General features: G+C 47.4%; 1 protein-coding gene and 1 pseudogene across 1 annotated transcript; both read left to right on the top strand.

Moving 5' to 3' along the window:
• Window positions 1–2,621: 2,621 nt before the first annotated feature.
• Window positions 2,622–3,529, top strand: LOC137167579 (olfactory receptor 52P1-like; annotated as a pseudogene).
• Window positions 3,530–12,201: 8,672 nt separating this feature from the next.
• LOC137167596 (olfactory receptor 52P1-like) lies at window positions 12,202–13,140 on the top strand. Its single transcript, XM_067569802.1, has one exon. It carries the CDS (start codon window positions 12,202–12,204, stop codon window positions 13,138–13,140), a length of 939 nt encoding a protein of 312 aa, XP_067425903.1.
• The last annotated feature ends 4,590 nt before the right edge of the window (window positions 13,141–17,730 follow it).

Genomic DNA, 17,730 nt, shown 5'->3' with positions numbered 1-17,730 from the left:
AGTCAGATGGAACCTTTTTAGTAAATAGCATAGAGTTTAAATAGCTGGTCTCTTTACTGGACCTAGTGGCTGATTGGGAGCCTGAGACTGGAAAGCAGTAAAGTGTGCTGTGTGTATTTGTATACTGGCTTTTTGATAACCAGTGTGGGGAATCAAAAGCACAGTTTGTGGCTGGTTGGGAAGTCTGGCTTCAGTGCCACCCGCCGGTGCTGGGAGAATCTGCTCTCCATTTTTACAGCCTGCCCTGAACATGGCATTCTCAGGTGGCTACCCTAGGCACGGAAGGGTCACAACCCTCTTTTGGTGGAAGGACAAAAGTGCAGTTTCTCCAGTAGTCCCATTCTTGATATGACACCTTTCACTTTCTCTAGTTACAAACACCTTGGCGCTGGGGTGGAGGGCTCATCTGGGGAGATTCAGGATCTAGTGCCTTTGCTGCCAGGCGAAGCTCTTCTGAATATCAATGTCATAGAGATCAGAGACATGCAGCTTGCCTGCAAAATGTTCCAGAACCACCTGCAAGGCAAAGGTGTGTCGGTTCTTACAGTGAATACGACAACGATGTTCTAAATAAACAGACAGGGTGGGGCACACACCTCTCCCTTGTGCCAGGAAGCCCTCTCCCTGTGAGAATTCTGTGTGACCCTTAATCCATCTAGAGACTTCTTGTCTTCCAGGCACACAGAAAGAGCCAATGGATCATTTCAGAAGATCCTTCTCCAACCACAAGTGGTCTATTCACCAGGACACTGTGAAGAACATCTTGCAAAGATGGGGTGTTTCCCATAGAGGTTTGTTCAAAAAAAGACACAACAGGAAGTGTCTGCAGTTCTGCTCCTTCCTGAACCTTTTGCCGGCCTTGGTTGCAGGTGTATTCCTTCTCCGTATTTCTTTTCTGTGTGTTGTCGCCCACTCCACTCATACTCAGAGTTCTGCTGAAGGTCAGGAGGGAAGGAACTTCCATGATCTTTATAGCCGCAGCCTGACTTCGTCAATGCTGGCTCTCCATCCTTCTGAAGCTTTAGACCTGGAAGCTCCATGGCTGAACTCGTTAGAATTGACATGGTTCGGACCCACTAGAGAGCTCCTTTGAGGGAGTAGAAAACCATCCAGTAGAGTGATGTATCTGGAAAAGTGGAAGAGGTTCTTGATCTAGCCTGCGGAGAAAGGTGTTTTACCTCTGCAGTCATCCACACCATTCATCCTGGACTGCTTACTACACTGAAATAGCAGGGGCTATTGGTGACATCGATGAGCATCCACCTGGCTGTGATTTTGCATAAAATTCATGGGTCAACTGCTGATCTGTCTTCACCAACTCAATTGCCAGCCATTTTCTCAAGGGCCTGGAGAGGCTGTACCCTCAAATGTGTCAGCTGAGTGTAGCCTGGGATTTCACTCTGCTCCTCTCAAGGCTCATTAGGCCCCCATTTTAGCCTCTGGTGATGTGCTCTCTCCTCTACTTTCATAACTATTCTTCGAGATGTGTTGCTCATGTCCATTCCAAGACACCCAACCCCCCAACTTCCACTTTATTGGACTCAGCTGGCAAGAATGACTGCCCCACTGTTGGAGTTTGCTGGTAGGAATGAACTAAGTGGGCGGAGAGTCAACAGGGACTCATATAACAGCACCATGAGTGAACAACTCTTGTGAGCACTAGAGTTGACTCAATAGATACCAATAAGGGAAAAAACTTTCGCCAGTGGTGAGCATGGAGCAGGCTCACCTACACTAGAATGGAAATGAGCCACTGCTCCTGAACACCAACAGTTACGAAAGGCTAGGAATCATTTTTTTGCTGGGCTGGATGAGATGTGATTTCCCACAGCCATATTTTACAAACTGTTGAAAATGGGAACACGAATGCTGAGAGGCCAATGAAAACGATACATGGAGACTTTCAAAGCTGTAGACTAAATAAAGTGCCCAAAAAACTGCATTGGGGATATTAGCAGGAGTTGTGGGGACCCTAGAGGCAGAGAATAGAGGCGCAGGACTGTTCCTGCACTGACTGGAGGAGGAACACACAGTGTGCAGGGCAGGGTGTGCACTATTCAGATCACAGTGGTGCATAGTCCTGAAATAGGATAAAGGAAATAGTTTGAGATAAACAAGCATGGCTGTACCTCTAGGGCCTCATATGGCCCTCCTCAGTTAACAAGATTAAGCCGGGAGTAGCAGCAGATGCTCAGATTCTATGACAATGAGCAGCAGCACAGAAATGCTGATAGATAAATGAGCAAGTCTAACCCTTGACTCTTCTTTTCTCTCTGGACTTTTAGCAGTGCAGGACCACTCTAGCAAGTCTGCAAGACTCAGTGCTCTGACAATCTGAGTCTTTTATCGGTGAATCATTTCTTTATTCTCTGGGGATTCAATATTGATACAATTAAAATCAGGCTACACACAAACCTGGGACTCTCTGGGATCATTTGTTAGCCAGCGGTTAGTCATTAATGGGGACAGTTGTACATATATTCCTTACGGTGGAGAATTGTTAATAACTATAAAATATTTACTGTGTTATTTGTTACTGAGTGCCTAACCCCTGTCTAGGCTTCTCTCCCCTCACAGGCAACCTGAGCATTTCAGATCCTGATCAGCACTTCGACCCTCTCATGGCGGCATTCAACCTAACCCCCTCTGGGCCACCAACATTCATCCTAAACGGCATCCCGGGGCTGGAAGCTGCCCACAACTGGATTTCCATCCCATTCTCTACGTTCTACATCATCAACCTGGTGGGAAATTTCACGGTTCTGTTTGTTGTCAGCAAAGAGCAGACCCTGCACAGACCCATGTTCCTGCTGCTCTGCATGCTGGCGCTCACAGACATCGGCATGTCTACCTGCGTTGTGCCGAAGGCACTGTGCATATTTTGGTTTGGTTACAAAGGCATCACTGTGGACGGCTGCCTCACCCAGATGTTCTTCCTTTACTTGTTTACAGCTATGCAATCAGCGGTCCTCTCAACAATGGCCTTTGATCGATACGTTGCCATATGTGACCCTCTGAGACACGCCACCATCCTCACCAACGCACGAATCGCTAAGCTAGGGCTAGTGGGTTTGATACGAGCTGTTCTCTTGATTCTGCCAGTTCCCCTGCTTCTGCAGAGGCTGCCATTCTGCGCCAACCGCATTATCCCCCACATGTACTGCGAGCATATTGCTGTGATGAAGATCTCGTGTGGGGACACCACAGTCAACCGGAAGTACGGCCTGGGGATAGCAGTTGTGAACACTGGGTTAGACCTGACACTCATTGGCCTGTCTTATGGGCTCATCATCAGGGCCGTTCTCAAGATCTCCTCTAAGAAAGCCCACCGGAAAGCCCTCAACACCTGCACAGCCCACATCTGTGTGATGCTCCTGTCTTATACTCCCTTCCTCTTCACTGGTGTTACACACAGGTTCGGTCAGGGCATCGCTTCCCACATTCACATCCTCTTGGCCAACCTCTATCTCATTGTCCCTCCCATGCTCAACCCTATCAATTATGGAGTGAAGACCAGAGAGCTTCGTGATAAATTGGGAAAATACATCTGCAGAATGTGATCGTTTTTCACTGAGAGGGTGGTGAAGCACTGGAATGGGTTACTTTGTCTGATGGTTGAATGTCCATCCTAGATTTTTTCAAGGAACAGCATGAGAAAGCCCAGACTGGGATGATGTATTTGCAGTTGGGCCTGCTTTCAGAAGGGCATTGGATTAGATGACCTCCTGGGGACCCTTCCAACCCTAATGTTCTAGGAGTCTATGATTCTAACCCCAATATTCTAGGATTCTAAGTTATATGATTAGCTGAAATTTGAAATGAGATATAGCACTGATGAGGCTAGGAAATGCAAGAGGGCTACCCCAGATAGTCATGCAACAACAATGAACTTTGAAAATATGCAGCCTGAAACAATGCATCTTTATTGTTCACATGAAACGAACTGGATACAGGATGTTAAAAGAAATAAACCAGAGGATGGAATTCCAGATGAGCTGGCATAATGTGGAATTCCAGGGTGTTGTGCTTCAGAGAGCACTGGCTGACAGGTGTTTTCTTTTTTCATTTTTATAAACGATTTGGAATGAGGAGGTTAACGGCCACTCAAACACAGCAAGCATTAAACATAAGAACATGGGAATTTTCCATCCTGGTTCTAGACATTAATCCATTTGAGCTAGTATCCTGCCTCTCAAAACACCCAGTGTTGGATACTCCAGAGGAGGACCATAAGCAGAAGGTACAACATTACCCCATGCAGAAGGATTCCTGACCCCAGCTGGTGCTCAGTTTATGCCCTGAAATATGATGATAGTTCACTGTTGTAGTCTGATCCCACCGAAATTAACTGTGGGTGTGCATATTCATACAACTGTCTCAAACTCACAGCCCCCTGCATAGACATTTGGGACAGGACGTGCTGCACAACATGAAACCTTTGGCGCTGCGGTTGGAGGCTCTTCTGAGGACCCTCAGAACCTAAACTCTTTGGTCCCAGCTGAAGCACTTGCTCCTGTGGCAAAGCTCCCTCTCCATCTTTCTGGGTCAGGGCTGCCTCCTCTGGCGGGATGGACCTGGGGTCAATCTGCCCCACGCCGGTGAGTCCTTATGCTTCTCTCCTCAGCATCTCTGTCGTAGCGTGTTGGGAGTGGGCCATGGTTTAGGCCTGAGGAATGCCCCTCCCACCCATGGAGGGAGCAGGCATGTTAAATCTGACCTCCTAGATCCCAGCAGAGTACCTCTCCTTTTCTCCTTCAGCAGGGCTGCAGTTGTGGTGGTGCAGCCCTAGGGAGGAGCTGTATCAGTTCTGCCCCCAAGCTGTACCTGGGTTTTCCGCTGTGGTTCCCCCTGTGGGGGGCAGTGCTGTCTGCTGCCTTGGGGGGAAATCCCTGGAGGAGCTGGGCGTACGGGTGGTGCTCGCTCCGTTCCACCCTTCCTCCCAAGCGTTGCCCTTCTGCCTCTCCTCTTCACCCTGGGGAAGCCCCTCTGGGTGATTAGCCCTATTCCCCTCAGATGCAAGACCCGCACATGACGCTGAGGTGCTTGAGGAGCCGTTTCTTGTGTCCCATCAAGGGGCTCAGTAGCGGGTCCTCTACTCTGCGGGGAGGCTCGGTGCTATCTCTGTCAGGCGATGCCCTAGCCCAGCAAGGTGGGATGCATGGGATCCCCGAGACCCAGGAGGGCGCCGGCCAGGTCAGCAGCGATGACCCTAGCTGTCCAGTCCCTGTGGCCACCCGTCTTTCTCTATCTCATTATGCCACACCTACTTGGGCCTGAGGGTCTCCCCCCAGAGCATCCAGACAAGTGGGTGGGACCTGCCAGGCCTCCGGAGAAGAGGGAGCCAAGGCCGGCACTGGTGGGCACTGGTGGGAGCTTGCTCCAGGGACAGTCCTCTCCCTCCCCACTGCCCTGCCCCTGATGCTGAGCCCTTCTCCGCGCCCCATGCTCGGGCCCAGTGGGCAGCACCGGCTGAGGCAGCGAAGACTGCAGATGTGGGCCGCACCATTTCTCTCTAGAGTCCCTCTCGAGGGGGCCCCGGTGGGAATCCACCTGCCTCTTTGTTACCTGGGCCCCCCATTGGCAACGGGGACACCCTTGTGATGGTGGGAGCGGATCTCTGCTCTGTATTGAATGAGATCGACGCCCTGGGTCTGGTCCCACATTGCCGGGGAGAAGACGATCCTTCCCGTAACCGGGGGGGGGGGGGGGGGGGGGCGATCTAGTGATTTAAAATGGATCCTTTTGCTATATCCTGTATATCTGCAGAATGTTTTGTTGAAATTGTTGGATTTTTTTACATGAAATCAGTGTTTCCCATTGTAATCCAGTTCTGAACATTTGTATACATTTCATAGAGTCATAGAATCATAGAATATTAGAGTTGGAAGGGACCTCAGGAGGTCATCTAGTCCAACCCCCTGCTCAAAGCAGGACTAACCTCAGCTATAGTAAAGCTACTGAAATGGTTAATGGATCAAACCATTTTCATTTAAAATCCCATTTTTATGGAATAATTTTTTTTTTTTAATGGAAAAAAATGAAATGAGAAAATAATGAATCCCCAAACCCACAGTAATAACACACATTTCATAGGGCCTAGGTCTGGAATCCCCAGAGCAGCGCAGAGAGGAGCATCTGCAGGAACAGCTGTGGCATTCCCATGGGAACAGAGCTACCCACAGCTGATAGATAAATGAGCACATCTAACACTTGACTCTTCTTTTCTCTCTGAGGTTTTACCAGTTCAGGACAACTCTAGCAAGTCTGCAAGATGGAATTTGCCCCATCAATCTGAGCCTCTGTTATCAGTGAATCATTTCTTCACTCTCAGGAGGCTGAAATTTTCCAGTATCTATTTTTTGCTCTTTCTGCTGTTCACAGAGTGCAGGGAATTGTCCAACACTCCTGGCCAATTTTGGACTCCACAGAGACTGTATGGGGGAATTATAAAGGTCCCTGTCCAACACTGCTAGTGTCAGACATGAGATTCGTACACTGATTTCCAGGTTGCAGGTAGGAAATTTCCTCTCTGCTGTGTGGGATTTCGGTGAGTCGCCTGTTTCTGCAATAATGTTAGTGGTAAGGGCTCAGGAAGGATTCAAGACAGGAACAATCTGGGCAGGAATTCTCCTGAACGTAGACTAGAAATGTTTAGTGTTTTCAGAAACACAGAGAGATTTAAAATTGTAAGTAAAAATGTATTGTAAATTGTTTAGACAAATATTTATTTTTAAGATCATTTCCTTGTCCCTTACTGTGTCCATCCATCTGTCTCTGTATCTCCCTTTTTTTGGTCACTGTGACTTTTTTCTCTGGTTCGCTCAAGTTTTCCAATTCAGAAACATGAATGTCATGTTAATACGTGTAGCCAAAGACTCTGCAGTGGGTACGTGTGATAGCTGAGATTTCAGAATATGAATGTGTCACACAGGGCTTCACACACTGGCCAGATTCTGCTCTCACATTCTGTCTTCAGCAGCTCACTCCAGATTGACACTGGAATCACTAAGATCAAAATCAGGGCCCCTGTGTTTTGAATTCCCTCTCTTCCATGCCTGGGTGATCTCAGAGCACCACATAAACTGAAATCGTAAACTTACATCGAAACGGTTCAAAACAATTAGGGTGACAATTTGGTGCTTCTGACTTACAGATAACCAGGCAGTGTTGGAAATCTCACTGGGGAAATCTCACTGGGGGTCCGCCCTGTGTGTGTGTGGGGCGGGATGTGCAGTATCCAGATCGCAGTGGCGCGGAGTCCTGAAAGAGGGTGAAACAGGGAATGAACATTCTGCCTAATTCACACACCAAAGGGGTGTTACTAGGCCTCGTGCAATCTCCCCAGGCAGGGTGTGTCTCAGGCTGTAATGTAATGTGGACACACTGTAGTAGATTGTCTCTGACACCTTCCCCATCCAGCCCATCCCTCCTCCTGTGACCAATCCTAGAACAGCCTCCTGGCAACTTCAGCAATTCCCAACATGGAAAAGCAACATCAGGAAGTGGTGTCTGGGTTTCTAACTGGTAGGAATTCGCTAAAGCTTTGTGTTGTTCTGAGGAAGAGCTACTCGCGCTGGCTCCTTTTAGTCTCCACGTTCTCTCTCCCTTCGGGTCTGTCCATGTCCTTCACTGCACATGCTGAGTTTCTGTTGGGATTCCCTTCTCCCCCGGACAGGCTGTGCAGGCTGCTCCTCCTTCATCCCCCCTTTTCCTGCTGAAGCCAGACACAGAGTTTAACCCAGGCATTGTAGATATATATGTACGAGCTGTCACTGTGTGGTGTGTGCGGCACCTGGTGTTGGTCCTGGGTGAGCGGGATCACTGTGTGGCAGGGCAGGGGTTTGTGGATTTGCAGGGGGGTAGACACAGACAGGAGGAAAGCACTGATGAAATTTATTTTTTCTCCCTGATTGTTGGTGCCAGATCAGTGCTGGGAGCTTTCCTGGCCCCGCATGTCTCTCGGCTGCTCTCAGGGCCTCATTCCCCTGAGGATCCATGGAATTGCAGCCTGGGTGTCACAACCTTTACTCATTTTTGTTTCCAGGGTTTTTTTTTTACAGTTTTTGCATGTTCATAACGGAACTTGAGTCATTTCCCCAGTGGAAAGAACCATTGATCTTTGCTCCTCAGCTGGTTCCGTCTCACATCGTATCTGACCCCACCTATAATCTCCTTCCCCCTCCCAGGCTGCTCTGATTCCAGCACTACGCTGGGTGCCAGTGTATTCTCTATGCTTCCCAGTCACCCGTGGTCCCCAAAATTTCTGAGCACCCCAAGCTCCCCACAGCTCTTCCTCTGCAGGGATGAGGTGCCCCATGTCCCACCTGCTCTCTTGGCTAGGGGGATCAGTGAAGGTTTCTCTCTGGTGAGGGACGTCACACATGCTATGGCATATGCCTAGGCACCTGTGCTGTGCTGCTGCTCTAATTACAACCACACACACTGTGTGGGGCTTCTGGGGCCACTACATAGGAACAACGAGCAAGCTGAGAAGTGTGCACAGTGTATAATGAGAGCTGGGAATTCTGGGTCATGTCAGTGCCTAGGTAAATACAGCTGCCATGTGCAGGTGACACCGTGGCCACTGGCTGACACAGTGAGCCACTCGGACACAGACACTAAACCCTGAACTCTCTGGGATCCTTTGTTAGCCAGCTCTGTTAGCCATTAATGGGACAGTTGTACATACATTCCTCCAGGTGGAACTTTTATTGAGTCACGTCAGTATTTTTCTGATCTGAAATGTTTATCCGTGCCGTGGCTCACAGGTTGCCTCCGCCGTGTGAGAAACACACATAGCATGTCATTTCCAGGGCCACAAAGTCACGTGAGACTTCTTCCCTCTGGGGTTAAATTCAGTACTGTCATGAGTAAAAAAAAAATGCCTTCAGTAAACTCAGGCACTAGCTTGCAGGCAAAATGCCTCCAGCTGACTCCTGTATGTGCTGCAAGGACGTGTTCACAGACCCCAGGCCAGAAGGCACCACTGTGATCATCTAGTCTGACCTCTTGTATAGCACAGGCCAGAGACCTGCCCCAAGGAATTCCTAGAACAGAGCTTATAGAGAAACATCTAACCTTGGTTTAGAAATTCTTAGTGAAGGGGAATCTGCCATGACCCTTGGTAAATGGCTCCAATGGTAAATTTCTCTCTCTGTTTAAAAAGTGTATACTTCATTTATAGTCAGAATTTGTCCGACTTCAACTTCCAGCCATTGGATGGTGTTATATCACTCCAGGCTAACCTGAAAAACCCATTATTCAATATTAGTTCCCTATGTGGGTACTTGTAGACTGTTTTAAAGTCACCCCTTAAACATCTCTGTGGATCAACATGCAAATTTTCAAATAGCAGTTCCATCAGTGCTAAAGAAAGAGTTAAAATAACTTCTCTCCCTCTATTGAGATTCCCCTGTTTATCACACCAGGTCCCATTAATTCTATTGTCTGCCGGGTTACACGGGGAGCTGATGTTTAGCTAATTACCCCTTCACAGCCCCCAGATCTTGTTCAGAGTCACTGCTTCTCACAATAGATGTGTGAGCATCGCCTACCTTCTTTGTTCTTAGAAGTATATGTCTACGTAGCTCTGTTAGAACACATTTTCTTTGCCTCCACCCAGTTTACCAACCAATCCAGACCGCTCTGAATGAGTGACCTGTCCTCTTCATTATTATTGACAATCCCCCAATTTTTGTGGCATCTGCAAACTTTATCAGTATTCAAGCCTGAGAATACAGAGACGATTTGTGATATCAAACAGGAAGATCTGGATGACCTTGTAAACTGGAGTAATAGAAATAAGATGAAAGTTAATAGTGGAAAGTGCAAGTTCAAGCATTTAGGGACTAATAACAAGGATTTCTGATATACGCTGTGGAAGTATCAGTTGGAAGTGACAGAGGAGGCGAATGACCTGGGCCTACTGGTTGATCACAAGATGACTATGAGCCGCCAACATGATGTGGCTGTGAAGAAAGCTAATGTGGTCCTAAGATGCATCTGATGAGGTATTTCCTGTAGAGAGAGGGAGGTGTTAGTGCTGTTACACAAGGCACTGGTGAGAACTCATATGGAATACATTGTGCAGTTCTGGTCTCCCATTTTTAAGAAAGCTGAATTCAAACTGGAACAGGTGCAGAGAAGGGCTACTAGGATGATCTGTGGAATGGAAATTATTTAAGTTAAGCACCAATGTGGACACAAGAACTCATGAGTATAAACTGCCCATCAGAAAGTTTGGACTTGAAATGAGACTCTGATTTATTACCATCAGAGGAGCTGGAATAGCGTTCCAACAGGAGCAGTGAGGGCAAAAAATGTAGCTGTCTTCAAATCTGAGCTTGATAAATGTATGGAGGGGATGGTCTGATGGAACAGCCTAGTTTAGCAATTGACTGATCTTTGACTACTGCTGGTAGAAATGCCAATGGCCCATGAAGGGATGTTAGATGGTGGGTTCTGAGTTATTACAGAGAATTCCTTCTTAGGTGTCTGGCTGGTGAGTCTTGCCCACATGCTCAGGGTTTAACTGATCGCCATATTTGGAGTCGAGAAGGAATTTTCCCTCAGAGCAGATTGGCAAAGGCTCCGGGGCTTTTTCACCTTCCTCTGTAGCATGGGGCATGTTTCACTTGCTGGCGGATTCTCTGTACCTTAAAGTTTTTAAACCAGGATTTGAAAACTTTAATTACTTCCTCATAGGTCAGGGGTAGATTACAGGAGTGGGCGGGTGAGGTTCTCTGACCTATGTTGTGCAGGAGGTCAGACTAGATGATCATACTGTTCCCTTCTGACCTTAGAGTACATGTGTCTATGGGAAGGGAAAGTAGCTGGTTTTCTGATGGGTGTCTCTGGTTACCCCTGTTAGTTAAAAAGGCAGAATTACGAAACCACTGTACTTGTTACTTTCATGAAGGCCCCCAACTCTCTCAGAGCCATGTCTCACCAAAAGAAAGAAGGGAACTAACGGAGCACAAAGTGCCTGTCTGGCATGATAACATCTGTTTCCACGGGGAAAACTTGGCTCCTTTACAAAAGAGGAATTGTATCGTAGAGTAGAGCTATGGTCCATCCAGTGTCCTCTCTCTCTCAGTGACTCTCCAGCGGCTGCTGAAGAAGCTGTTGGGGGATAACCTGACTGACATGAGGGTGTAACCTTAACACCTAACAGCCAGAGATTGGCTTGTGCCCTGAGACATGCAGGTGTACAGACTTTCCAAGATACTTATTTAGCTGTAGCTATTGTAACGGAACATTCTTTCTATCCATGCAAATGTCCTATACCCTTTTGATTCTTGCTTAGCTCCTGTCCTCAACTTCATCTTGTGGCAATGAGTTCCTCTGTCTAATTATGCACTGAGGTAAGAAAGCATTCTTTTTTTAATCAGTTTTGAATATGCCATATTTCAGTTTAATTGAATGTCCTCCTGATTTTCTGTTATGAGACAGGAAGAACACATTCTTGATATCCTCTCTACCAGTCAGTATTTTATAGACTCTTCTTAAATCCCTTCTTATTCTTCTCCATTTTTCGGTAACAGTCCAAGGCTTTTCCACCCCACTCCCTAGGAGAATTTCCCCAGGCCCTTGATCTTTCTCGTTGACCTTCCCTGAACCCTCTAGTTCTGCAATATCCTGTTTGAGAAGGGTGCTGAGTTCTGCACAGAGAAGTGCAGAGTAGGGTGAAACTTCAACTGTTTATTCTCATGACACTGTATTTTTGGTATTATTCCCCATCACAATGGTCCTGTGTCCCAAAGCTTTGCTTAGTTTTTGTCCGTGCTGGCACTTTGAGCAGGGTTTCACAGATCCGTGTACCGTGACACCAGGTCTCAGGCCTGAGGTCATACAGTTGAATTAGAACCTTGTAAGGTGTTTTGAAGAGTTCACGTTTTTCGCTCTAATGGGCGTATACGTTGCACTTACTGACATTGAACGTCATCTTCCACCATGCAGCTCCTTCACCAGCTTCGTTAGCTCCCTCTGAGGACATCTCTGGACTGGATTACAGCTTAAATGATTTGGTGCCATCTGCAAATGTTGCCATCTCACTGCTCACCCCCCTTTCTAGATTATTAATAACTATAAAATATTTATCATGCTATTTGTTATCAAGTGCCTAACCCCTGCCCTTCTGGGCTTCTCTCCCTTCCCAGGCACCCTGAGCATTTCAGATCCCGATTGGGCTTCAACCCTCTCATGGCGGCTTTCAACCTAAGCCCCTCTGACCCACCAACATTCATCCTAAATGGCATCCCGGGGCTGGAAGCTGCCCACATCTGGATTTCCATCCCTTTCTCTACGTTCTACATCATCAGCCTGGTCGGAAATTTCATGATTCTGTTTGTTGTCGCGAAAGAGCAGACCCTGCACAAGCCCATGTTCCTGCTGCTCTGCATGCTGGCGCTCACAGACATCAGCATGACGACCTGTGTTGTACCAAAGGCACTGTGCATATTTTGGTTCCGTTCCAAATACATCACTGTGGACGGCTGCCTCACCCAGATGTTCTTTCTTTACTCGGTTGCTGCTATGCACTCAGCCGTCCTTGTGATAATGGCCTTCGATCGCTATGTCGCCATATGTGAGCCTCTGAGATACGCCACCATCCTCACCAATGCACGAATCGCTAAGCTAGGGTTAGTGGGTTTGATACGAGCTGTTCTCTTGATTCTGCCAGAGCCCCTGCTTCTGCGGAGACTGCCATTCTGCGCCAACCGCGTTATCTCACACACGTACTGCGAGCACATCGCTGTCGTGAAGATCTCATGTGGGGATACCACAGTCAACCGGATGTACGACCTGGTGATAACATTTGTGATCATCGTGTTAGACCTAACACTCATTGGCCTGTCCTATGGGCTGATCATCAGAGCCGTCCTCAGGATCTCCTCTAAGAAAGCCCACCAGAAAGCCCTCAACACCTGCACAGCCCACATCTGTGTGATGTTGACGACATATTCTCCCATCCTCTTCTCCGTCCTGACACACAGGTTTGGTCAGGGCATCCCTGCCCATGTTCACATCCTCTTGGCCAACCTCTATCTCCTTGTGCCCCCCATGCTCAACCCTATCATTTATGGAGTGAAGACCAAGGAGCTTCGTGATAAATTGGGAAAATACATCTGCAGAATGTGATCGCCTGGCGCCACTGACTTTCAACCTGCGTGACAAGAGGGGGAGAGGATGTGTCCTCATTAATCAAGGGTGCTCTGTCCCAATTTGGCTGAGCTCAGCCTTGTGGCAGTTCACAGTTTCAGAAGTTCCTCACACCTAATGTCTTATCACTCCATCACCAAGCACTGCCATCTCGATTGCTAAATTCTATCTCCATATTGCTCAGTTCCATCTCTCTAACCATCACCTGATCTCTTTCAGAATCACCTGTCATCCTCCAGTCCTGAGTCTCCCCAAATCAGTCTCTCTGAATTCTTACCTAGCAGACACTTGGGGTTTTGTCCTCTGCTTCATCCCCCACAAAGCCATGAAATCTGCCCTCAATTATTAGTTCATCTTGTAACACATATTGCAAACAGACTGGAGACAAAATAAACAAAAAGTCTATTTAACAGGAAAATCAGAGATGCAAAGATGAAGGATGGAAGAATCCCATGCACTGCTACAGACTAGGGACCGACTGGCTAGGCAGCAATTTGGCAGAAAAGGACCTGATGAAACAGTGAGGAAAAGCAAACATAGACGAGTTATACAGAAAATAAACAAAGACGCAACCTCAGGCTTTTCAGTTCTTAAATGCTGCAAAGTGGCATAGACTGTGACATTTTTGGCATCACCTAGACCAGTAAAGGGGTCTGTCACCATCTGCCTTGTAACATTGGGGGCCTTAACACTTGTGCTGTGACGAGTTACGGCCTTGCACCAGTAACCAGCCCACAAGCATCATGGTCTCACCCTGGTTTCCAGAAGCCGACTTATTCCTTTCAAGATGATGCCAACAGCCTCTGCAAATCCGTCTCCCCGAGTTCTCATCAAAGGGATGACCCAGAAGGTATGGGAAACCTTCTGGGGATTCCTCAATTTGCTCCCATGCTGATGGAGGATACTATTTGAAGGACATTACTGCCCGGGAAGGAGTGGGACTTTAATGAAATCTGGCTGCGGGGGCAGGTCCTGAATTCAGGAGAGTTGGGAAAATGCACAAAGGGTGCTCTGGAGTGGCCAGGCTGCCATCATTCACCGTTTTTAGTTTGAAACATCTGCCGACCCTCCAGCGGGAGACAAGTACAAGGACTGAGGTTCTGATTTTTAATGTGATTGTATGAAGGAGCTGGAAAACTGGCCAATTATTCCAACAGACATTTCTTGTGCTTCTCCTGGGCAGTGCCTTTCATTCAGATCTGTTTAGAGCAGCGGTTCCCAAACTACCAGAGGCATGGGAGAGTGTAAAGGGAGGCGCAGACTTAGTGGGTTTCTATTTTTAAGACCTCCACTTCTGAGCCCCGGGTGACTGGGACTCATGCAAAAGGCACGTGCACAACCGGGCAGAGGGGATAAAGGAGAGACCTGGATCTCCCGCCGCTATGGGCTGTTGGTCTGCAGTGAGCTACCTCCAGTGCTGCTGATCTCTTAGCCAGACAGGCATCTGTTCCTCCCCCTTCGAGCTCCAGGCAGCAACTGAAGGAAGGCTCTGCCTCTGCTGCTTACTTTTATATGAGTATGGCCCTTCTGGCCCCTTATTGGCTGCTCCTCTGCCGCCATTCTATGCTGCCTGGAGGACTTCTCTTCTGCTCTGTCCTGGGGCAGGGTGAGGTGGAGCATCCGGGCCGTGTCCACCCTTCACAAATACCATGAATCTGCAACATCCTTTAGTTCTACAGCTAACTGTCAGTTAAAGAGGCAACATCATCCAAAGCAAGTGGCTGACAATAGTAAATAACTTGTTGTTGTTCTGACTCATGAAGAGAAGTTCAAAGTGGAATAATTCTGCGCCACAGCTAACTCACTTGTCCTCCATCTCAACCGAAGATTTCAGACATATCCAGAAATAAAATAACGATTTCTCATTTTTAACAGGTGACCTTGACAGTACTGAGAGAGCTCAGTACAAATTTAAAAGCTCATAGAAAGGTTATTACAAATTGTAATTGAAGCATAAGCAGGAAGGGAAAGATACAACATGACTGTGTTAATAACTAAAAGAGAGCAAAGTGGGGATGGGCCATAATTGTGACTTAAGCGAGGATATGAAGAATCGCTGCTATTCTGCATCCAAATTCAGTATTGTCACAAAAAAATAACAGCAGTATTTATGGAAAAGCCATTTTACGCTTCCAAACAGAGGTGCCAGCAACATTACCCCAGCTGAGAACCATTGTCACTCTTGTCAGTCTCTGCCAGAAACAAAGGGTCCAGGTTTACCCTCACTTCGTCAATTGGCTGATCAGTGTTGCATAAGGGCACAGGTGGAGTTCGAAGTGAGCTTGAAACGGACAAACTTCAAAAAGTTGGGCCTACTAATAAATGTGCAGAAGTTAACTCTCTCATTTGTTCAAATAATAGATTTCAGAGGGGAAGTCCTCAACTCAGTCCAGGCCAGAGCCTTCCTTCCAGGCCACGGGCACCATCAAAGAAGATCACAAAAAACATCCTACTACTACACCAGACATTGACTGAAACGCCTGTGGCATATGGACACATACACCTACGTTGTGCAACATACGAGATTGAGGCTCAGACTGCTGCAGTCCTGGCTAGTGTCAGTGTATGGCCCAGACAGGGACCACTTAGACATGGTGATCACACTTCCTCCCTCAGTAACCGATACCCTTGTCACACTGGCTGGATTGGGGGAAAGGGGGTGTTTAGTATGTTCTTTGACATCAATATGTCAAAATCATAATAATTCATGTGAGATATGCTATGTCAGGTACTGTTAGACAGGCTGTAATGTGCTAGGTAAGATGAGGATGTTTATGTTCATGTGTTATATGTGTAATGGAAGTTATGAATATGTTTGATATATCTGTATTTCAAATTGTGCTCTCTGAGACACGCCCTAGACAGGATGGCGGCAAAACAATTGCCTGCTTAATGGCCCATTAAAACATTCCGAGGTGCCAGGGGCCCAGGGGGAGAAGCCAGGGATATGCCTGATGAGTCACCAGAACTTGCCCATTTGACTCTGGACTCCATTTTCGTTCCTGTGAAATTCCACAAGCAGCATGGCAAGGGCCAGAGGGTATATAAGGCAAAGCCTCAAATCCATTTTGTCATCATTCCTGTAACTGAGGCTGTGCAACAAAGGACTGAGACCCATCCAATTACTGGATGTACACCAGGTGGACTATACAAGCTGCAAACTTCACAGTTCTTCTAGAAACCTGATGTATATGGACTTTCAAATCATGTGCATGTATCTGATTGCTTTAATCCTTTCACATTTCTCTTATGCTTTGTTTCTTTCTTTTTATAATAAACCTTTCATTTTAGTTACTAAAGGATTGACTGACAGCGTGGTATTTTGGGTAAGATCCCAACACATATTGATCTGGTACTGTGGCTGACCCTTTGGGGGTCAGAGGGAACCTTTTTAGTAAAGAGCATAGAGTTTAAATAGCTGGTCTCTTTACTGGACCTAGTGGCTGATTGGGAGCCTGAGACTGGAAAGCAGTAAAGTGTGCTGTGTGTATTTGTATACTGGCTTTTTGATAACCAGTGTGGGGAATCAAAAGCACAGTTTGTGGCTGGTTGGGAAGTCTGGCTTCAGTGCCACCCGCCGGTGCAGGGAGATTCTGCTCTCCATTTTACAGCCTGCCCTGACCTTGGCATTCTCAGGTGGCTATCCTAGGCACGGACGGGTCACAACCCTCTTTTGGTGGCAGGACGAAAGTGCAGTTTCTCCAGTGGTCCCATTCTTGATATGACACCTTTCACTTTCTCTAGTTACAAACACCTTGGCGCTGGGGTGGAGGGCTCATCTGGGGAGATTCAGGATCTAGTGCCTTTGCTGCCAGGTGAAGCTCTTCTGAATATCAATGTCATAGAGATCAGAAACATGCAGCTTGCCTGCAAAATGTTCCAGAACCACCTGCAAGGCAAAGGCGTGTCGGTTCTTACAGTGAATACAATAAACAGACAGGATGGGACACACACCTCTCCCTTGTGCCAGGAAGCCCTCCCCCTGTGAGAATTCTTTGTGACCCTCAATCCATCTAGAGACCTCTTGTCTTCCGGGCACACAGAAAGAGCCAATGGATCATTTCAGAAGATCCTTCTGAAATCATGACTGATCCATTCACCGGGACACCGTGAAGAACATCTTCCAAAGATGGGGTGTTTCCCATAGAGGTTTGTTCAAAGAAAGGCACAACCTTTTGCCCGGCGATGGTTGCAGGCGTATTCCTTCTCCGTATTTCTTTTCTGTGTGTTCCCGCCCACTCCACTCATACTCAGAGTTCTGCTGAAGGTCAGGAGGGAAGGAACTTCCATGATATTGATAGCCCAAGCCTGACTTCGTCAACGTTGGCGCTCCACCCTTCTGAAGCTTTAGACCTAGAAGCTCCATGGCTGAACTCCTTAAAGGTGACGTAGTCTGGACCCACTAGAGAGCTCCTTCGAGGGAGTAGAAAACCATCCAGTAGAGTGATGTACCTGGAAAAGTGGAAGAGGTTCTTGATCTGGCCTGCGGATAAAGGTGTTTTACCTCTGCAGTCATCCACACCATTCATCCTGTACTGCTTACTACACTGAAATAGCGGGGGCTATCGG

This window comes from Emydura macquarii, unplaced genomic scaffold (assembly GCF_026122565.2).
Source record: "Emydura macquarii macquarii isolate MOO-44397 ecotype Brisbane River unplaced genomic scaffold, CSIRO-AGI_Emac_v2 contig_2938, whole genome shotgun sequence".
Classification (NCBI taxonomy): domain Eukaryota; kingdom Metazoa; phylum Chordata; order Testudines; family Chelidae; genus Emydura; species Emydura macquarii.
The sequence above is the reverse complement of the archived record's forward strand: the minus strand, read 5'-3'. Positions and strand labels throughout refer to the sequence as shown.